This window comes from Copadichromis virginalis, linkage group LG6, assembly GCF_057382275.1.
Source record: "Copadichromis virginalis isolate Kocher_CV1m ecotype Utaka linkage group LG6, C_Virginalis_male_GT1.1, whole genome shotgun sequence".
NCBI classification, from domain to species: domain Eukaryota; kingdom Metazoa; phylum Chordata; class Actinopteri; order Cichliformes; family Cichlidae; genus Copadichromis; species Copadichromis virginalis.
Genome location: NC_140623.1, coordinates 5,309,516 through 5,333,098, shown reverse-complemented (window position 1 = coordinate 5,333,098; position 23,583 = coordinate 5,309,516). Strand labels below are relative to the sequence as shown.

Here is a 23,583-nt window from a genome sequence, read left to right as displayed (position 1 = left end):
TTAATAACTAACCTCGTATTGTGGATGAATAATCTCAGTTGTTCTCCTGACTGAAGTTTGGCCCGTGTACAGCATCCTGCTATGCGATTGCATTTGTCCCTGACCACCAGAATCCCTCACGTTAACTTTTATCGAGTGGAAGAAAAGTTGGTGTTCATCCTCCAGCTTCACTGTGCTAATGTTATGCTAACATAGCTGTGTCGCTAGCAATCACGTAGCACAACATTATATACCAGCTAGCCCAACTTCAGTAACCCTACAAACGCCACTGCTGTTTAGTCTTCTGTCTTCATTATTTTGGAAGTGGTAGCAGAGCTGTACGTTTGAATTAGTTTCAAAAATCTCTCAGTCAGAACATGGTATGAAATGTTTAGGTGGAAACTAGCGAGCTAACTTCCTGTTAACTTGTAATTCAATAAATCTGTTTTCATGGATGCCTGGATGTTAAACTTAACTGTTACACCTGGTAAAGCAGCAACGCTGATGATTTTATTAAAGATGAAAGAATTTAGACTGTTTTTAACTTTGACTTTGGGACCTGAAGCAGACGGAGTTTTGGACCCAGATTACTCCGTGAAGCTCCTCCCTGCAGCAGCCGTAATGCTCTGACATCCATCAAGCAGTGCTGCTTACCAAAGTTGTACTAAAACATTTTTAACAGATTTCTGCAGCCAAAATCGGTTCGAGGTCAGTAAGCACAACCAGAATTCATACATGAGGCACACTCTCGATTTTTGAGAAAATCAAAGGATTTTAAGTCCTTATAGTGTGGGAAATACGTTATACAGAAGAAAAGAATATATCGAGATATATATCGTTACCGCACGTGCTTCAAATTATACCGAGATATGGATTTTAGGCCATATCGTCCAGCCCTACTAGAAAGCTGCAAAAAGCAAACGGAGAGGTTGTTTAATACTAAAGAAAACAACCAACCAACTGTTGGTGAGTTGTGGAACAATGTAAGATGTATGTAAAGTATTAGATTCATTAAAGATCTGATGATAGCATCTCAGAGAGGCTGTCTGTCAGAGTAAAGATGAATGACCAGGCTCAGTGTAAGATACAGAGGATCTGCATTCTTCCTATTAAAAGATTTTATTCAGATAAATTCTGTATTGATGGGACCGTATTTGAGGCTTTGGGCAAGACTTCTAAAATCACTGTTACTGGACACGTGAAATGCAGCTGCGTCCTTGAGGCTAAGGTTCAAATAGCAGCAGGTGATGATACTGTGGTGCATTAGTACACTAAGGCCACTAGATGACATCAAGGTAACTTCATCGTTTTTTCCCCAAAACAATAGTTTGTTTCAACATTTGCCACGTTTGTTGTGTGTGTTTGTACTATTTTCACTCTAAATTCTTTTGGAAATAATTGCACTCCGTCTTTTTTCCTACATTTTCTACATTTTCCAAAACTTTAAAAAGTTTATCTTCTCTCTCTCAGCAACTTCAGTACAAAAGTACCAGGCTTCAAAAACCCACACTGGTTAAATTCAGATGTGTATAAAGGCATTCAGCCCCGTTCGATGGACATTTCTCCAATTAATGGACTCACAGACTGACACACAAATAAAACAGTTAATTACAGTAGCCCACATGTGAGAGACACAGACTGGCAGACAGACAGACAGTCAACCTTTGGTGAAATGCACTGATGTTGTACTTTCACATGAACTGCTAGAACTGCCAGCAGCCAAAATGGCCACGGCGTGCTGCTCGGCTTTAATTAGTGCAAAATGAGAAGTTTTCTTTTCATCTGCGAACAAAGAAAAAGAAATGCTGCATAATAGGAAACAGGCCACAGAAACAAACCAAATGAATAAAGGCAAACGAAAAAAGTCTCAACATGTCAAACTGAAGGGTTTGTCTGTCAGAGGAAATGACATCAGAGGGAATTTTAACACCCAGTGAACTGACAAAGACTGAAATTTCCATTCAACAGGATGCTTGTTTCAGAAATATGGATTCATCTGTGCTCGTTCTTCTCGTCAGGCAAAGAAATAACGCAGCGAGTTTAAATCCATGTGAAAACACAACAGGTAGACATAAAGGCAGAGCACAAAGTATAGGGAGGACTGCGCGCTCCACAGACTATACTTTATGCCTCTGTTTGGCATTCCTCATTCACAAAATCGACAGTGAGGCTGGCAATCAGATAGGCTGATTATAACAGTGAGAACCAGAACCAAGCAAAGCCCAGAACAAGGAATGGAGATAAAGACTGGGGGGGAGGAAAGTGAAGACAGATCGAAGACAGGAGGACAGCAACTGGCTTATTTAACACATATATCAGGCTTGTGGATGCAAGACGAAACAGGAGTCGCACACCTTTGCTTTATGACTGTGCGTGCACTTTTTATTTGTATTCACTGCTCTCGTGTGAATCTATCTATGGTCTGTTTCGTGTGTGAGAGTCAGAGACAGGAAAAGGAATGACCAGAAAAAAACACAGAAATAGAATATACGACAATACAAGTCTAGCTAAACCGAGCACTGAGAATGACTGGAAAACAGTGAGCGAAAGGAAAAGACAAAACCTAAAACGAAATGGACTTAACCAAAAATATGTTATAAAGCAGAGTGTGAAGTCATTGTATTCTGGGACAGTAAGGCCTTTATTGTTCTTTAGCAGGAGTTACCTTTATATCCTGAGAATAGGAGAGGGCACGAGGGAGAGAGGGAGGAAAATTAGGGAGAAAAGTAAAGTGAAACAAAACCAGCACTGCCAAATATTTAGTCTGTGATCGATAAATGAAGATGGCAACCAAAGGAAGAGGAGGCAGGGAGGAAGAGCTAGGATCACAGCAATGAAATGATAAAGAAAGAAGTTGAACCACAGCAGTGTAAATACGTCATTCACATGTTAGATCTCAGAAGAGAGAAGAAGGACAAAGCTAATGACAATGCAACAGCTGTCATGTTGTACACAACGTAGCAACTGGTTTTATACTGACAAACTATCTGGTGCAGGTTACCAACCTTCTGTAAGAGGATCGAGCAGCTGTCACCACAGCCTGTGCTGCTGTTCCTCTAAACTAAAGTGAGCCATGACTCCCCTGGCCTCTTTAAAGCCACTGATGGACCTAGAATTTTGTCGCCTTGTTCTTGAGTTGGGTGTCCGTGCTGTCCGCCTGCCCACTCGCCCGGTGGGGTGACGACAACAGCCCATCAGCCTTTTATAGCTGAGGTGTGCAAACAAAGTTCTGCACTGCAGGTTTAATGTTACTTAACATGGCAGCCCGGGCGAGGTGTCGTCACTGATTTCTACAACTGATTCGATTCAGTTTAGGCTCAGACAGTCAGAAGTATTATGGATATGTACTGATAAATGATCATAATTATTATGTTTCTAACTGTGTATACAAACAAAGCTGACACTGTGAGACTTCCGAGGTGTGATCATCACAGCAGATGTGTTTGTGTCAAAGCAACTGAGGATAAAACATGAAGGAGATTTTCCTGGCTGGGCTTTTATAGCAGATGAGCCATGAATCGACATGCGAACATTACCTGACGCTGCTGAGGTTTGATTAGAGACGCAGCTGAGAGTTTTACAATTTGGTATCATTTTAAAAAGTTTGCATTTCTTTGGTATTGAACGCCAGAAATGAGGCTTTCTAGTCGGAGGTCAAATGGAAAAAGCCGCGTTGACAGCGCTGAACACAGCGGCAGACTGATGCGTAAAAAGCAGCGAATAATGCAGAAAACAGATTTTATGGTAAACTGGTCTCTGAGTACACTGAGAGAGAGAGCTGTGCAGGAAGTGTGAGTTTATCCTGGTGGAAGCGAAACAGCAAAAGTAAGAAGGAAATAAATGACAATGTCTTGAAAACATGAAGCTACTTTTGATCTTGTTCTGCTGCTGGTTCAGTGAATTGTGGTCAGAGTGACGAAACCTGCAGCTTCAGAATCTGCCGGCGTTCAGCACACGACTGCGTTCACGTCTTTGATCGTTTGCTGCTTTAGCTGTTTGGTGGAAACAGTTTTGTGAGCTTTAAGCTGAGATTCTGGCGTTTCTGGCAAAATACATTTAAAAATCACTTCAGACTTGAAGTCGCTTTGTTTAAACTAAAATCGTTTGGAATCGGGAAATCGATTTTTTAAACCCACTTCTAGTCAGAGGCCCAAATCAGAGCTGCAGGAAATTAACTGTTAATTAAAATTTGGGTCCAAAACACACTTCCACCTTTCAGCTAATACTAGCAGCTCAGGTGTTGGAGAAATTGTACTTACTCCTGGACAAATGTTTTTACCGTTAACTTTTTTCCATGAAGGAATTCAATGTTTTGTGAAGATTGAATCAGAACAGCGTCATGCTGGCAGATAGATAATCAAAACTGGGCTGACTCAGCAGGACCCTGTTTTAAAGAGATGCCTTTTCAGGCTGAAACTGGAGGCTGCATGAAGAGGTTTCACAGAGTTTGTTATATATATAAAACCCTGGAAACATGCCTGCAGAGCACGAGAATCAATACACAGAGCTGGAAGCAGATTTTAGGGAGAAACAATTTTGAAACTGGTTAAAAGAAACATAACTGTGGTTTTAGAAAATCATTCAGTGTAATTGTAAGAGTTAATACTGTGCAGGGTAGAGGCCTAAAACTCAGAGAATCAGTTGCTCGAGTCCTGCCAGGAAGCTATTTACTTCCTTAGCCTGCCACGCTCTGGGTTATCATCTCTGGAGAACTCCTTGACCTATCTCAGGTTAAACGCTGCTGGTTCCTGCTCGGTCACTTCATCTTCTTGCCCCAGCAGCCAACAGAAACGTCGACTTAGAGAATCCCTCCAGAAACAGTAACGATCCAAAAACGATCGTATATAACCACAATCACTTTGGTGGCTGATACTGCATTGCTATCCTAGAGCTCTGCCTCTGGAATATTTACAGATTTAATCTGTAAATATTCTTGGAATAACAGAATATTACTTAAAATAACACTGAAATTAAAATTGTACTTCTAATGATATGATTGCCTTGTGTAAACTAAAGTACGACTTACATCTTTAACGCAAAAGGCAATTGTGTGAGTCAAATTACAGCTGCTTAAATTCAGTGACAGTTATGAGAACATTTGACTGTGTAGCAAATACACGTGGACAGGACAAAGGAGGAAGCAGCTCACAGGAAGACCAGCAGTAAAGACACAGCAGATTTCTCTAATATTGGCTCCCTGTTAAATCCAGAATTCAGGCCCCATCTTATCTTAATGACCTTGTAGTACCATATCACCCTATTAGAGCGCTTCGCTCTCGCTCTGCAGGCCTACTTGTTGTTCCTAGAGTATTTAAAAGTAGAATGGGAGGCAGAGCCTTCAGTTTTCAGGCCCCTCTTCTGTGGAACCAGCTTCCAGTTTGGATTCAGGAGACAGACACTATCTCTACTTTCAAGATTAGGCTTCAAACTTTCCTTTTTGCTAAAGCATATAGTTAGGGCTGGACCAGGTGACCCTGAATCCTCCCTTAGTTATGCTGCCGGGGGATTCCCATGATGCATTGAGTTTTTCCTTTCCAGTCACCTTTCTCACTCACTATGTGTTAACAGACCTCTCTGCACTGAATCATATCTGTTATTAATCTCTGTGTCTCTTCCACAGCATGTCTTTATCCTGTCTTCCTTCTCTCACTCCAACCAATCACAGCAGATGGCCCCGCCCCTCCCTGAGCCTGGTTCTGCCGGAGGTTTCTTCCTGTTAAAAGGGAGTTTTTCCTTCCCACTGTCACCAAAGTGCCCACAGGGGGTCACATGATTGTTGGGTTTCCTCTGTATGTATTATTGTAGGGTCGACCTTACAGTATAAAGCTCCTTGAGGTGACTGTTGTTGTGATTTGGTGCTGTGTAAATAAAATTGAGGCAAAGATTTCATGGTCTACATCAAAGACATCAATACTGATTTTGCCTGTGCTTGTGTAGGTCCTGTCTGCTCAAAGTAAAATGCTCAGATGGCCCAAGTCACTCAAAGCCAGTATGACATCAGACATGCAGTATCACACAGGGACTGAATACAACAGTAACAGGGAAATGTGTTTCTGTAAGTCAAGCTGTTATTACAGCTCGTGTAAACTGGTTTGATGACTTCGCCCTCTTTGGGGCCCAGCTGTAGCATCCAGTAAATACATCAATAAACTCTATCGCTGGTGCAGCTAAAGTTCAGCTTTAACAAAAAAAGCAAAGGATGAAGAGAGGAAAAGGAAAAAACTCGTGATAACAGTGACAAGAAGAGTTTTTAAAACAGTGTACAGTACCTTTAACTCTAATATCCGGATTGTGAGCTTTAAGAAGACAGGAAAAAGGAAGAAAAAAGACATAAATAAAGAGGATTTAGTTCAGATAGGAGGAAGCAAAGAAAAGAGATCTAACTGAAAGTGACCACGAAGAGCAAACAACACTTATCAGGACCAATCCAGTTATTTTGTATTGATCGGTTACGATGTCAGGTGTGCTGTTTCCAAGCTGAGATATGAAATCACCCAGTTTCATGAATCTGGAAGCAATTCTTTACATCTCTGCGTTTCTAACATGGATCAACATACGATGCAACTGTAGCGGTTACAGACGATTCCTACCAAGGAACGCTTAACTGATCATCACAGTCATAATCCAGTGTCTGCAGCAGCGATACAAGCAACAGCTGCTCTTTAGTCGACTGGCTCAGTCATGCTGATGTCTAATAAAAAAACAACCGTCTTCACTACTTGCTCAAGTCACTTAGCACATGCCCCGGTAGCTGCATTAGTGTTTTCTCTGAGACTCTCTGGATGTTTTCTGGTCCCTGTTTATTTTTGATCATGGATGCAGATGAAAGATCTTTGTTGCTTCAGTTCTTCTTGAGGACTACACTGATAACTTCCTGTGACTGTGTGCTGGATAGATATTTATAAGACCATAATCTTTCTGGATGTTATTAATTGCAGCGCTGAGCAGATCAAGTGCTGGTAACTAACACCAGCTACAAAAAAGCAGTTACCTAGAGCGATCCTAAGGGGAAATTCTGCTTTGAGCCCAGATTAAGATGTTTTACTGGAAAACAACAAACTAACACAAACATGTACATCCACATTATCAGCAGCATAATTTTCCCTGAGAGCAACCACAAAGATGAGAAACTGTGATAGGCTGGTTAACAATGGCACCGGGACCAATCAGTGAAAAGAGCTCATCTAAGATATCTGTAGTGTTGTTCAAGGCTGTGCGCTACTCTGCTGTGTCCAACTGGATTATTTACGTGTAGTTGTAATGCTAAGTTATGTTGTGTGTGTGCGAGTGTGTGATCCACTCACCAATGTTGCAGTGCTCCCCTGTCCATCCCTGGTCACACTCACACTTCCCGTCTTTACAAACTCCGTTCTTGCTGCACAGTGGGTGGCAGGCCTTTTGGTCACACACACTTCCAGTCCAGCCCTCCTCACAGCGGCATACGCCGCCGTAACACACTCCATGTCTGCCACAGTCCACTTCACACACCTCTGTAACAGTAACAAAGAGAAATTACTTCATCGACTGCAGAACCGATATAAGCACGTGCACGCACACTGATGCACTCTGTTCTTATTTCACCCGCAGCTGCGTCCTGGACTGCACCCTGTGCACGCCAAATGATGTCTTTACATACAGTGAGGTTCAGGAAAAGCTCAGTACAGATTACTACAAGTCACTGTGTTAATTTGTGTGTTTGAGTGCACTGAAGGAGCTCAGAACGTCTTTATTTTCCTGAAGCTTGGGTTCGCAGCATGCTAGCCGCTCCTGCACAGCTACAGAAAAGTGTCTGCTCAGGGTGCAGCTTCCCGAGGGACATATGTGATCTTTGACCCTGTTGTATACCTGTGTGCATTGGAGATGGATGCCGTGCATCCCGTTCTTGTTTTTTAAAGCTGTTAAAGATGTATGCTGTGCACCACAATCATTGTACTCTGGATAAAGAAAAAAGTGACTTGTTGTAATTTGGTGCTATATAAATAAACTGGATAGAAATGAATTAAATGTGATTGCAACATGTGTATCGTGTGTATGAATATTATTGCATCATTTGCTGTAATTGTAGAGAAAAACATGTGGAAAATGTTGACGGTGAGCATTTTGTAGGTAACACTACTGTGTGTGCTAAGTTTTGTTAAAGAGTTAACAACATTTTCATGCAACATGCTGATTTCTGTAGTACTAAGTGATGACAGTCTGACTTTATTTCTCTTTTGGAGTTTGAAAAATAAAATGAAACTTTTTTATTTACCTTAAATCTTCTTGGTTGCATTGCGTCCAGTACTGCAGCGTTCAGGGCACCTCTAACACTGTCGTCTCAAGTAGCTTCTAATTTGTAACTGATTTGGATTTTTTATGGCGGTCACTTCACTTCTAAATCCCCTCATAACACATCTGTACAGTATTCTGGTTTTACACATGCTTCAACAGAAGGTTTCATTCTGAGAAATAAGAATATGAAATGTGGACATAGACAGGTAAACAGTGCACACACCTAAAGAGCAGTCAGCTCCAGTCCAGTTCTGGTCGCAGGCACATGTGCTGGTCTCTGCATTGTAGGTGCCATGGCCTGAACACTGGTCTGGACACATGGCCTTGGTAATTTCACAGCTGGCTCCACCCCAGCCTGGCTGACAGTGACATTCGCCATGAATACACACCCCATGGGCCGAACAGCTGGGGTCAATGCAGTCCACTGGAGGCAGAGAGGAAATTATCAGCACACCAAACAGTACATACAGGACACATGCACACGTTCACGCATCAGCTTTACTGTTGAACTCTTGAGGGCAGTTATCTGGAGCCAGATGCTTAAACTCTTCAACCTTAATTACAAACAGCTTTACATACACTTGTGCATTTCCTCTTTTCTGACTCTAAGTCATGACAGAATTTTATGCACGAGTGCCTCATTTCCACATTAAGCAATGAATGGATGTTTGGCTTCTTTCATTACATGCAACCAGACCCCAGACCAGTAAACATATTTGAGGTGTTTTTGGATAACCGCTCAGCACTGCTCACACATCCACCGCTTTGATCATCGACTCAGTGCAAACACAAAATAATATTATGTGTCGTTTTGTTGGGGTAAACCTACACGGCATCTTTGACATAACTTTTCAGATTAGCAGCAGTAAATAGGATTAACACACACACACACACACACACACACAGACTGCACACACACACACAGACACACACACACACACACACAGACTGCACAGACGCACGCGCGCACACACACACACAGACTGCACAGACGCACGCGCACACACACACACACACACACAGACTGCACAGACGCACGCGCGCACACACACACACACACACACACACACACACACACACACACACAGACTGCACAGACGCACACACACACACACACACACAGACTGCACAGACGCACGCGCGCACACACACACACACACACACACACACACACACACACAGACTGCACAGACGCACGCGCACACACACACACACACACACACAGACTGCACACACACACACACACACACACAGACTGCACACACACACACACAGACTGCACAGACGCACGCGCACACACACACACACACACACACACACACACACAGACTGCACACACACACACACACAGACTGCACACACACACACACACACACACAGACTGCACACACACACACACACAGACGCACGCGCACACACACACACACACACACACACACACAGACTGCACACACACACACACACAGACGCACGCGCACACACACACACACACACACACACACACAGCACAGACGCACGCGCGCGCACACACACACACACACACACACACACACACACACACAGTCTGTCTCTTTCTGACTGATGACTGAACCCATCTGAAAGTAATGCGATTACTGTCCGCTGTGATATGCATTTTCATATTTGTAGCATTGTGTCTGCATTTACCCACAATGTGAGTCACAGATGATCACTTCCCTCAGCACTGCTGTATGCCTGTGCAGGTCATTACTGATTAATTGACTTTGAATTAGTGCAGTGCATTGTTTGCATCTTGCTTGTAGCCAGGTATCTGGCTAAAACAGATGCTGTGGAAATGTATTTGCACATCATATTAGAATAAATCAATTAAGCGTTTACAGCTGGGGAACTAATTATTAGATCCCCTGTAGAATTGGTAAGTTTGCTTTTAGTGCAGAGACAGAATATCAACCAAAATTCAGAAAAACACAGTGATGTAAGCATTTGGCTCCCTACCCCTGAATTCTTGCTCGCACAGATGGGCTGTGTGCCCATGTGGCACAGATGTAACAGTAAATTACTTACAGACACTTAAACTTGTGTGTCTAAAGCACACCTGTCCACAAAATCAGTTTCTTCCATTCCGACCGCTCCACCACCGTGGGCAAGACGCACGAGAGACGAGACTGCACCAACCATAAGACCAAGATGGTGGTGAAAAGGTAACAATTATTCCGATTGGAAGAAATAGAAAATGTTTCATCAGTCAATCATCAGTCACTCCGTGCAAGACCTTGGTCTCAGGAGATGAGAGTGAACATGTGGTGGATCAGCCCAAAACTACACAGTTAATGGTCTAATAGCAGTTAGGACCATGGTCACCAGGAACATCATTGGTAACACTGAAATCTTGCAGCACTCGCAGTGTCCCCCTGCTTACAAAGGCACAGGGATAGTTCCACCTTTAGCTTGACCGTGAGAAGGCTTGGGAGAAAATGCTGTGGTCAGATGAAGCCAAAATCCAGCTCTCTGCCGCCAACTCAACCCGCCATGTTTAGAGGAAGAGAAATTACCCAAAGAAGAGCATCCTCATAGGGATGCCTCCCTGAGCAGGGATGTGCTTTCCTCAGCCAGAACGCTAACGTGGGATTGGATGCGTCCTGCAGCATGACAGTTATCAAATGTACCACCAAGGGAACAAAGGGAAGAAACAGAGTGGATGTAGCCAGTCTCCAGACCTCCGTCAAGATCATTTCATATACTTGATAATTACATCGTTCATATAAAGTATTCTTCTACATTTCTGCTTCATATTCGGTCTCTCTTCATTAAATGAGAAATTAAAAACTTTCATTTCAAGTGAGCAAAATTGCAAATTGATCTGTATAAATCTGTTGCAGCTACTGCAGCTGAACGCATGACATTTATAGAGGGATGGAGAGAAAGCTCTTAATACGGGAATGATGTATAGATTGTTTTGCCTTTTAGGGGTTTTACAATATTAATGTAATAATTAAATAATTAGTTTGTCCACAAACACCGGGTAGATCTGTTTTCACCGTTCTTCAAATGAAATCCCCACATGTCCGCGTGGCTACAGTCGAAGCAGTTCATGCTCTGGATTCTAGTTTTGACTGCCGCACACAGGTACTCATCACCATCTGTGCCCATGGCAACACACACTAAGAATATGTCACATTTTTTTATATCACCAGCGAGATTTTATTGAAAATGGTCACAAGGTTCCTCTCTCTGTGACCTGCTTCACAATTTAGCATCTTTAGATGATATTTATTGGATAAAATCTCAGGAAGGAGTTTGATAAAGTACAGGGCAGGAAGTTTGAACAAAAGGACAATTAAATAATTGAATTATTGTAGAGGAAGAGCATTATAGTAAAGAGTCATCCATGGGACTGCCAGGCAGAGAAGCGTGGTTCATCGCTCCACAGAACACCTCTCCACAGCTACAGAGTCCAGTGGAAGTGTGCTTCACTCCACGTGACACATCACTTGGTGATGCAAGGCTTGGATGCATCTGCTCAGCCATGGAAAGCGCACTAATCTGAAGGTGACGTGCAGTCACGTGACTGTAGTGCCCGACTCTGCAGAAAGCCTCCTACCACACTCTGTGCTTCAGCGTCCACTGACTCCACTTTGTGAGCTTGTGTAGCGTACCGCTGCATGTGTGAGTCGCTGTCAGTCCCAGTCGATTCCACTTTGTTACTGATGCAGCAGTCGAGCCCCTCTCTACTGTTAGGACTCTTATTCTATCTGCATAGATACCAGCTAATCATGACAACAGATGGAGGCAAAAACAGAAAAGCATAAACCTTTGTCCATGCGAGAGATGGATCTGCTCTTTCTCAGTTTTATTGTTGAAAACCGAAACTAATGGGAACCAGATGAGGTAACTGTAGCATGTTACTAACGGCTAACAGGGCCTTTTTCCTGAGTATTTGTCAGAGAGTTTGGATATATTAGTCCAAACAGAGTTAAATCTAAGTTAAAAGCATCACAGGTGCCTCTGGCCATGACAGGTCTACACATGATATTTAAGAGTTTAATATTCTGCACAAGTGTGAGACACTATAAGATGATCACATGCAGAAATAACATTAACACCAAAACAACACAAGAGAAATAATAATTAGAATAACAATAGTTTACTGAATGAAAGATTATGTGGAACTTCAGTGCTGTGGTGACACTTTCACACTCTTACCTTCCTCACAGTTCTCTCCCTTATAACCAGTGTTGCAGATGCAGGCGCCCATTATGCAGATACCATGTCCTCCACAGTGGATGTCAATACACTGGTTGGCTGGCACGTCGCACTCGGTACCTTTCCAACCACTGTAGCACTGGCAGCGTCCACGAGAGTACTGACCGTTACCGCTGCACAGCACCGGGCAGGACGCTGCACCAGACACATGCATGAACGGAACAAGTCACACTTACTAAATCACCCAACAAAGGCAGTAAGATAATTGAACCCTCGAGTTCCCATCAAGCTACGTACTGTGTAAACAATTAAGATGGATTAATGTTCAATAAAATGCTATTCAGTTATAAAGCTCGTGCCCTATAAACACTTAGTGTAACTTTTCAATCATTCTTGATTGATTAAGGAGCAGAGCAGCTGAAAACATGCAAAATATTTAAAGTCTTTGTCATGGTCAGTGTCTCCTTTGCTAAAGGTAACGGGGGATCATGCAACAATTGCTTCTTCCCTGTAGGCGAGGCAGGATCGTTTACCTCGAGAGCAGTCGGGCCCCAGGAATCCTGGGAAACAGTGGCAAATCCCCGAGAGACATTCACCGTTTCCATGACAATTGTGAGGACACTCCATAATCGACTCTGATTTAAAGTGGGAGAGAGAGATTATTTAAAGACATACACACACCAAACTGTGTGACTGCTCTTCTGCTATTACCATAGTTACAGCCAATTAGTCCAATCAATGCATCCAATCACCACAACCGCTCTTTCCCTCTCTGCTGTGCTTTTCTTTGCTCCTTTGCTCTAATTAAAACTGCACACACGTGTGCCAGTGAAGGTTTTCACAGCACACTAGTATTACATTAAATATTGGTCTTTTATTGAAAATCACATCCAGCCAATATAGTTGCAGGTCGCTTCAGTCTCACCAGGTTTATCTGCCAAATTCATTTATCGTGCCTGCATTTCCCTAAAAAGCCCATTCAAGGTTTCTAGTATGTTAAACAAAGACAGAATAATCCGTTTTACAGCGCTAACCCTAACAGACGATTATGTAAGTGGTGCATAACCACAACCAGTTTGGTTAAAAAGTAAAACTGGATGAAATGTTGTTGTCATTTACATGTAGATTATATCGTGACTGATGTTCCCTCACAGAAAGTTCTGGGCTTGAATCTGTTATTCAACTGTCTGTATTTTCACTTCAAACTCATTTTTCGAGATAACTTATCAGGGAATCGAATGCAGCTTTACTCAACGTTGCTTCGAGTTAAGATCGAGTTGTCTGTCACGTTCCAGATAACCATGAGCTCCAGAACCTGCTTTGATGTTTCTCACTATAATTATTGTTGTTATTATTAACAGTAGTAGTAGATTTGAATTTCTGTAACAACAAGCTGGTAGCACATACGTTGAGCACATGCTTTGAAGAGGTGCACTCACTCTTACAGCAACGTCCCAGGAAGAACAAGCATGTCTCACCTATGATGATGGTATTGTAGGAGACTTGTTCTGTGTTTCGTCCATCATTGTAAAACGCCAGGTGCCAGATTCCAGTGTCCAGGTACTGGATGAACCCAGCCTCATGCACATTCACGGAGCGGATATGTCGGGGGCCTCCCTCAGATTCTTCTTCGAAAGAACCAGCTAGACGTATGTGTGCTGCGTCGGTGTCACTCAGTGCTCGTTTGTCTTTCGAAATAAGTCGACTACCATCCAACAGTTCCACAAAGTCATACTGGAAAACAAAAAAGCACAATAATGCAAACATCTTATTTTCCCCAAGGTTTAGCCTAAAGTTTCAGCTATGACAATCTAACCACTGTGCTCTTTGAGATTTAGAGGTGATGCTCAGCATGTCCAGTTTCTGTCACCCTGCACAGTACCTGGATTCTCCTGAAGGGCCAAGGCCTGGCAAGGACAGCAGTGCAGGTCAGTGTGACAATCGAGTGGTCTTTTTTGGCCTCTTACTGGCTTTGTTAGGCAGTGCAGTGAGAACACATCTTACTAGGGAGCATGGTGACCGTAAGGTTTCACATCGCAGAGCTACATTTGGTCAGTCAGCATTTTCCAGCTTGCCGTCTGTGGAGCACACTTCCAACCGAAGTCAAACATCAGACCCTTTACAGTGAAGGTCAAAGTTTAGTTAAAGGCAAATCAGAGCTGTCGTCATTTTAATGAATGATTTTTTGTTGTTGTTTTTTTTTTTTATTTATTGTCTATTAATTGTAGTTGTATCCATGATGTATTTTAGTTTTATGAAAATTTATGTTCTATTGTAAAATATGTGCATTGTGATTGTGACAAGGGACAATGGTTGAAAATGAGCAATAACTCTAAACTTATGTGCGTTACATCAGTTTTGTCACGGTCCGGGGCAGCGGCCGTGTGGAGAGCGGAAGGAGGACTCAAAACGCAGCACTTATTCAGGTGTGAGGGTGATTTATTGATAATATCCAATATAAAGTGGGGATGGTAAAACAGAACTAAGGATGAACTAACTGGGAGAAACTACACAAAGAAATAGCAAACCTGAGCATGAAGGGAGAACAGCAGGGAGAGCACGCAGGGGATTACACCAGGTATGAAGACAGGCGACGAGGAGCAGAGGAAATCACACACTATAAGTACACAAAGAGACACTGGGAAATCACACACAGGTGGGGGAAACAGCTGGACCTGATTAACCTGACGAGACAGGGGAACACTAACACCAGGGACCAACAGAGGGAGCACAAACCCAGAACCCAGTGTCTAAAATCCCAAACACAAACCATCCCAAAACAGCCATGAATAATAATGAAAGTAATAACAATAAAGAACATAAACATAAAGTCACTGAGTCATGGCCGCAGGACCATGACAGTACCCCCCCCCTCAAGGGCTGGCCCCTGACAGCCACAGAAACACACCACCAGACCCGGGCGGGCGGCAGGGGGCCCAGGATGGAGGGACCGGGCCATGACCAAAACGAAGACCCCAGAGTCCCAAACAAACGTTCACAAAACTCACAGGGGAGCAGAGTCCGAAGCACAGTTCAGGCGGCCGGCCACGAAGAAGGCCGTGGCGGCGCGTAAAGAGTTCGGGAGGCCGTCCACGAAGAAGGCCGTGACGGCACGCAAAAAGTTCAGGGGGCCGACCGTGCGGAAGGCAACGGCGGCCGCTCAGGCGAAGAGGGTCCGGGGGCCGGCTGTGCGGAAGGCAACGGCGGCCGCTCAGGCGATGGCGGTCCGGGGGCCGGCCGTGCGGAAGGCAACGGCGGCCAGTCAGGCGACGGCGCCCGGCCAGTAGCCTAGCCAGCGGTCTAGAAAACGGCCGTTTAGCTCCAGACCCAAACGAGGCTGGGCCAGGCGAGGCTGAAGGCACGGAAGCCGGGGCCGCAGCGGGCGAAGATGCTGAAGACGCTGCTGCAGGCGATGGTGCGGATGCTGCAGACACGAAGGCTGGACCAGACGAAGATGCAGACACGAAGGCTGGACCAGGCGACGCTGAAGCAGAAGCTGAAGCCGGACCAGGCGAGGCTGAAGCTGGAGATGAAACTGGGCCAGGCGTGGATGAAACCGGGCCAGGCGTGGATGAAACCAGGCCAGGCGTGGATGAAACCAGGCCAGGCGAGGATGAAGCCGGACCAGGCGATGAAGAAGCTGTAGCTGAAGCCGGGCCGGGCCGGGCGAGGACGAAGCTGTAGCTGAAGCTGGGCCAGGCGAAGCTGACGCTGTAGCTGAAGCTGGGCCAGGTGAGGATGAGGCTGGACCAGAATCAGGCGAGGATGAAGCCGAGGATGAAGCCGGACCAGGCGTGGATGAAACCGGGCCAGGCGTGGATGAAACCGGACCAGACGAGGCTGAAGCTGAAGCTGAAGCTGGGCCAGGTGAGGATGAAGCTGGACCAGAACCAGGCGAGGCTGAAGCTTCAGGCTGAGGCGTGGCAGTAGCAGGTGGTAGCGCTGCAGGTGATGGTACTGCAGGAGGCGGCGCTGCAGCCACAGGTGGAGAAGCAGCCACAGGTGGAGAAGCAGCCACAGGTGGCCGGACGGGATCCTCGGGCCCCCCAGCCGACGTGGCAGTCAGTGTGGCACGAGGCTGGACGGGCTCCTTGGGCCCCCCAGCTAGCGAAGCAGGAGGCTGGACGGGCTCCTCGGGCCCCCCAGCGAAAACAGCCGCAGAACCAGTGGGCACCGGGGCCCCCGGCACACATGAAACAAAACCAGTAGGCACGTAGGCCTCTGGCACACATGAAACAAAACCAGTAGGCACGTAGGCCTCTGGCACATATGAAACAAAACCAGTAGGCACGTGGGCCTCCGGCACACATAAGGAGGGCTGCAGCTGCGCAGAGCACTGACAGCCCGGTGCAGTTCACAGCTGGCATCTTGGCCTCCAGGGGTCCAGAGTAAGCTGAGGGCAGTAACCCAGCCTCTGGGGAAGCCCCGGAGTGAGCAATAGTCTCTAATGTAGCCAGCTTTTGAGGAACAGGTCCGTAGTGAAACAGTTTGTCTCCCTGCTCAGAAACAGCGGTGGAAAAACAGTGTGAAAATTGTGGCTTAAGGGAGGCTAATGGTTGAGCTACAGACTGGGAAGCTTGTGGTTGGACACAGAACTGAGCCGGAGAATGGCAATAAAGTCCTGGCTCAGAAGGAGCGGCAGAGACACAGTCTGTCAGTTTTGCAGCGGGTTTGTACACGCCCACTTGGGAAGGATCCGTTACCACGAAGGTAGGTAAGCGATCCGTACAGTCTCCCATCCCGCTCTGAATAGCCCCAGAAAACAAAGTCCCGGAAACTGGGGAAAGCAATGCATCCCGCTGACTCACCGCATCGGGCTGCTCGAAAGTGAATGCAGACGGGGGGTGTAGTCCAAGGTCCAAAAAGAGAAACTCCCGCTCCCACGGACATAGCGAGCCTAGAAGCCATGGGAGACCGGTCACCAGACGCTGTAGCCGCCTCTCTATAGCGCGCTGGGACTCCCCGCCCGGGTTTTCCAGCCACAGGTCAATAAGCTCCTGTGTGGCATCGATTAGATTTTCCCGTAGCTCCTTGGATGGGTTAAGCGCTGCTGGGTCCATGTTGTGGTCGCGTCGTACTGTCACGGTCCGGGGCAGCGGCCGTGTGGAGAGCGGAAGGAGGACTCAAAACGCAGCACTTATTCAGGTGTGAGGGTGATTTATTGATAATATCCAATATAAAGTGGGGATGGTAAAACAGAACTAAGGATGAACTAACTGGGAGAAACTACACAAAGAAATAGCAAACCTGAGCATGAAGGGAGAACAGCAGGGAGAGCACGCAGGGGATTACACCAGGTATGAAGACAGACGACGCGACGAGGAGCAGAGGAAATCACACACTATAAGTACACAAAGAGACACTGGGAAATCACACACAGGTGGGGGAAACAGCTGGACCTGATTAACCTGACGAGACAGGGGAACACTAACACCAGGGACCAACAGAGGGAGCACAAACCCAGAACCCAGTGTCTAAAATCCCAAACACAAACCATCCCAAAACAGCCATGAATAATAATGAAAGTAATAACAATAAAGAACATAAACATAAAGTCACTGAGTCATGGCCGCAGGACCGTGACAAGTTTCATGTTTTGCACTTGGACTATGTTAGACTGCACTGTCCCTTTAAATAAAACACATGCAGAAAGGACAGAGGTCAGCCTCGAACCCTGGCCAGCCGCTCTCAGCCACACAGCCCACTGAGCTAAACCGGCCACGATGCTGTCACATGGTCTTAGGTGAATCTTAAATATATCACCAATTAAACTCTGAGTATTCACATGACATAACAGACGTCTATGAAATTCGCTCTGTGTGTAATGGACCATTTCACAACAACAGTAATAGAGAAAACAATGAGTGAAAGGGGAAAACTCCCTTTTACAGGAAGCAAAGTCATCTAAAGTGCTAACACTGAGCTGTGTGACTGCGTGGATTAGTCCTCTGACAGAACACAGAGATGTCGTCATTAAAGGAATAGTTTAGTGAAGAAGCTTATATTCATTTTGGACTAAGAGTTACGAAGCACTTCACTCACTTGCAAAGTTGCCTGTGAAATATTTATAACTTGAATCAGAATCAGAGAGTCGGAGAGCAGCTGCCTTAGGCTGCCACTAGGACGGCGCCGTCGTTCCTGTGTTGATTTGATGCGCTTTTCTGAGCATTTCGGAAATTTGTGGAAAGTAGAAAAGTCAGACGAACTAGGGACGACGACAAACTGTCCTAAATGTTATAGTAGTGAACAGATATCAGCTGCAGCCACTGGTTCAGTGAGGTTTCATTTTCAGGCGTAAAGATAAAAACATCAATATCGTCTCAGTTGGAAACATATCATGTCGTCCTTTGCCTACAAAATCTCATCCCAGGGTCATGACCTACATTACCATGGCAACTATTGCACACATACACCACAATTAAATGAGTCAGCTCTGTATGCTGAATGCATAACATAGCTTCTAACCTTTTGACAGATGCCCTTTCATCTATATTTACATTATAAATGAAGGTTCCTCTCAGTCCCTTTCAGACATGACCGAGCATAAACAGAAACAGCCACATGATATGTGCCACCTGTAATTTTCTCATCATTTATTGAAGTATTCTCCAGGCTTCTTGAAGGAGATTCCAAGGTCCGTCTTTGGATCTCGGCTGCCTTTCTTTCTGTTCTCTGTCAGAATGATCGCACTTCAATAATGTTGAGGCTGACACTGTGAGAGGCCAGTCCAGTACTGCAAGCTTTCCATTGTGTGTTTTTTCTATCCGAGTATGCTTTTACTGCACTGGCCGTGTGTTTGGGACCATTGTCATCCTCAAACATGAAGCCATTGCCAGTCAAATGGTTCCAATTCTAACCAGATCCCATCGACACCATCAGGCTTCAGCGAACAGTCGATGATCAGCTGAAGGGCCAGATGCAGCTCTCAGGTCCTGTGTCAGACCTTTACTGGAGTTCAGCCAACATAACAGAACAATCTGGTTATGTGCAGACTCTGCATGTTCCATGTCAGGATAATGTTTTAGGTCAACATAAACAGATTATCTTCTCTTCTGAAAATTCACCAATGAGATATACGCCATGATTCAAACCCTAACACCAAGGCTGCCGAACCTGGTCCCCGAGCTCTGAACCTGCTCTGACACTTCCTCTCCGTCGTTCTGCTCCCCTGAGGCCTTCAGTGGTGAGTTAGGTCACTCTCTCTTGAAGGTAATCTGTTGTCTAAATGAGTTCCTTATCCTTTCCCAGATGATTACTTATTAATTAATAATTAGTAATAGTCTTTAGTGGGCTAAAACTTACTTAAGGTCACATCCCATTGAGTCAGCTTCCTTCTCTGACTTTAGATACGTTTGACCAATAGAGGAAAATTCACTGGAAAAATGAGCAAAGAAGCAGCAACTGTGAAAGAGCTTCAGAAAGACCAGAGACGCAGCAATACCGAAAACATTCAGCCGAACTTTGTTTTGTTTTGTTCAAAAAATGTTGCTTTGTTTTTGTTTTTTACAAATGAGTCACGCAGATGCTGGAAAATAATGTCAGGGCACTACACTAACTTGTTGCCACGGTTGCACTGCTATGCCTAACTTTTTTTCTTAGGCGCACCCAAAGTTTTCAACCACATCGCTTAACACAGCAGTTCTACATGTGCACTTTTGGGGGAAATTGCTGTCTATGCAGACAAAATTGATTTGTAAATGATTTACTAACAATCTTGTCAACACAAAGTTCTTTATTTGGAGTGCATTTCTAGAAGAAAGACAAGTTACTGAATGGGTGCTTGTGCTTAAAGTGCGTTGGCACTCTTTGGCAATATTGCAGACAATGTTAAACTCAATCATCACATCGGCTCCTCTGACGGCCTGTTTGGGGGAGGAGCCACTTGGGCAGTGCTATCGCAGCCACTTCTGTCAGGCCTAGGCTGCTCACTACGGCTCACTAGGGCTGGGTATCATCACTGATTTCTACAATCCATTCGACCCCGATTCACAAGGTCCTGATTCGATTCAATTTTGCCTCAGACAGTCAGAAATATTATAATTCTGATCATTTATCAGTACTGATACACATGAGACTTCATCAGAGGTGTGAACATCACAGCAGATGCGTTTGTGTCAAAGTAACTGAGGATAAAAGAGAAAAAAACATGAAGGAGACTTTCCTGGCCTGGCTTTTTATTGCAGATAAACTTAAAACTATTCTGCAATTTTGCATCATTTTAAAACAACGGTAGACTGATGGGTAATAAGCACATGAATGATGCCGAAAACAGAGATCTGAGACGGGAAGTACAGAGAGAGAGAGAGAGAGAGAGAGCTGTGCATGAAGTGCAAAACAGCAGAAGTCAGAGGGAATTCATGACGAGGTTTATGTGAAGCGTAGTTTGGATCTTCTTTTGCTGCTGGTTCAGTGAATTTTGGTTGGAAAGAGACAAAACCTGCAGCATCAGAATCTCGCGCAAAAAAGCCGTAAACACAAAGCGCGGACCGGACGCATCAGAGTCAGCGAGCTGTCGGCTTTCAGCCCCGACGGCGTGTCCGTGTACGGGCCGTCGGGTGAGAAAGCCGCGAAACAGAAAGCTGATTCTGATGCATGGAGGTCCGCTCTGTGTTTACGTCTTTGTGTGGAGTCCGTTACCTGCTCTCATGATGGTTGTTGAAATAGTTTTGTGAGCTTTAACCTGAGATTCTGGCGTTTCTGGCAAAATAAGTTTATATTTAAAAGTCGATTCAGGATTTAATGAATCGATATCGCTTTATTCAAGCTACTCACCTCTCTCTCATATCATAGAGGTCCCGCCCCTGACTATAATAATGGATTGGATTTATATAGCGCTTTTCAAGGAACCCAAAGCGCTTTACAATGCCACTATTCATTCTCTCTCACATTCACACACTGGTGGAGGCAGCTACAGTTGTAGCCACAGCTGCCCTGGGGCAGACTGACAGAAGCGAGGCTGCCATATCACACCATCGGCCCCTCTGGCCAACACCAGTAGGCGGTAGGGTAAAGTGTCTTGCCCAAGGACACAACGACCAGGAAAGAGAGCCCGGGGATCGAACCGGCGACCTTCCGGTTACAGATACGCTTCCCAACCCCCTGAGCCACGGTCGCCCCACGACTATGTCTGATTGGGACACATGACAGGGGCATGATGTGTGTCAGTTGTTGACCACACGGACTTTCAGAGACTTTTTTTTTTTTTACTGGAACAGCTGGTTGCACTGCTGCTACCAATTTTTTTTTTTTAGTCGCACCATTGAAATATTTGGTCGCACTCTAGAGCCCTGAATGTTATTAACAATGAAAGGATGGACACAGAGGCACAGAGGATATATTAGCAGTCTCTTAAAAGTCAATGCTGACTGCCAAATGGCAAAAACTTGAACCTATGTCATCGCACGACAACGTGAAAATCACTCAGGTGTCATTTTCTATCACTGCTGTTTGAATCAATGATTAAAGCTAGACATGACTTCATTAGTACTTCAAATGGTGAAAATATCACTTCATGCACTTTTTCCACTCTCCAATATGTTGGTGCAGTAGTTCTAAAGTAGTCCTGGTAACATTTGCATTCCCGTGTTACCTGTGTATGTGAAGGTGGTAGGCCTTTGCGTCCATACACACCAACAAGAGCATCTCTCTGGACGGAAATGTTGAATTTCAGGAACTGTGGTTGGTCGATATACAGCTGGGACCTCCAAAACACACCTTGAATAAAGAAACAGAACAACATTAACGTCAGTGATTTAAATATTAACACTCCCCAACTGACTTTCAGAAATGCCGCCTTCTCAGTGTTAATTGTCTTTATAAAAACAGTGTGATTTGGTATTCATTTCCCATCGACTTCTGTTTCCTGCAACTGCGTGTGGTGTTGTAGCACAACAAGTTACTACTGCGTCTTATTCATAAATATGTGGCAAAGGAATTCATTTCAAGAAAGCCGTTTAACCTTTAAGGCTTATTACTGTGACACACTCGAAAATAATGTCAGAAGTGAAAACCAGTAAACAAAACTAGTGATTTCATTCACAGTGCTACAGATGCAGAGTTCCTCACATGTGGAATATTTATAACTCATCCTCACAATTTAGATAATGAAAGTCTTTGGACTGTGAAGCCAGAGAACCCACGCAAAGGCCCCGGGCAGGTGGGGGTATTGAACTCAGGACCTTGTTGCTGTGTGTAACAGTGCTAATCGCCACTGTGCTGCCTTGTTTGCAAGTGTAGTTATTATAATATGATTACGTTCCTCTTTGTAGTAGATTTAAGTAACACACTCCACTGAATTGTTAGAATCTCTGCCATCACTGATATAACTGATTAACAGAAACATGGAGGTGAAACACAGAAAGATTCCACTACACGACGTAACAATCCTACAAACTGGTGTGGGGTGTTGGAAATGTTACACTGAGTTTACAGAGTATTAATCACAGCAGATCCCGACACAGGTGCATTTGTGTACACAGCTCACCTGCAGGTATATCTTGTATGGCTCGTCTCCCCACATCCACCTCTCCTGTGTCTATGGTGTTGTTCTCTAGAAAAAGCATCTTACCTGCAGAAGGAAAACACATCAAACTGAATCCATGAGATGCTCTAAAAGCCACCATCATGGCTACGTAGGAAGAACACTGTCCATCATCGACATCGGAGATAATACCAGTGCTTGTTAGAGAGCTAACAGACACTGGAGACAGGTTACATTGGTTGTGGTACTTCACTACAGAAAATTCACTGCAGAAGAAATGATTATGTTTGGTCAGTTGAAAACAGTAAGTAAGTGAACATATAATAACACTCAGAGATTTCTTACAGGTTAATTAAGGTTTTCTTTTGAGTGAGTGCAAAGTCACGAAAGAAAACAAAAGCTGAACCTCAGAAAGTGTCGGCACGCTTACGTGGCTGATCCCTGTGGTTAACAGTTATATATGTAAATGGTAACTGGGCTGGTTCTTTTCTACTCTTGCAGAGCAGGTTTTATAAGCACCTTGGATGCTTTATACAACCTGCCTCATTCACTTTTGCTATGTTTTTCTGTGCTTTCTATCCAACATTCAGCCTACAGGAAACGCAACAAAGAGCAACTTGGGGTTAATATGTTGCTCAAGGATGTTTGGCACACAGACTCGAGCAGCCAGG

At 44.7% G+C, this 23,583-nt stretch overlaps 1 protein-coding gene across 1 annotated transcript in view; it reads right to left on the bottom strand.

Moving 5' to 3' along the window:
- tenm3 (teneurin transmembrane protein 3) overlaps window positions 1-23,583 on the bottom strand; it is a 351,882-nt gene that overhangs the window by 66,112 nt on the left and 262,187 nt on the right. Inside the window, exons 11-18 of the mRNA XM_085458328.1 lie at window positions 22,916-22,999; window positions 22,022-22,146; window positions 13,911-14,166; window positions 12,966-13,067; window positions 12,433-12,627; window positions 8,474-8,674; window positions 7,284-7,469; window positions 6,249-6,275 (exon numbers count right to left, since the gene is read on the bottom strand). Of these exons, the coding sequence (XP_085314454.1) occupies window positions 6,249-6,275; window positions 7,284-7,469; window positions 8,474-8,674; window positions 12,433-12,627; window positions 12,966-13,067; window positions 13,911-14,166; window positions 22,022-22,146; window positions 22,916-22,999 (1,176 nt within the window). The remainder of the gene's footprint in view (window positions 1-6,248; window positions 6,276-7,283; window positions 7,470-8,473; window positions 8,675-12,432; window positions 12,628-12,965; window positions 13,068-13,910; window positions 14,167-22,021; window positions 22,147-22,915; window positions 23,000-23,583) is intronic.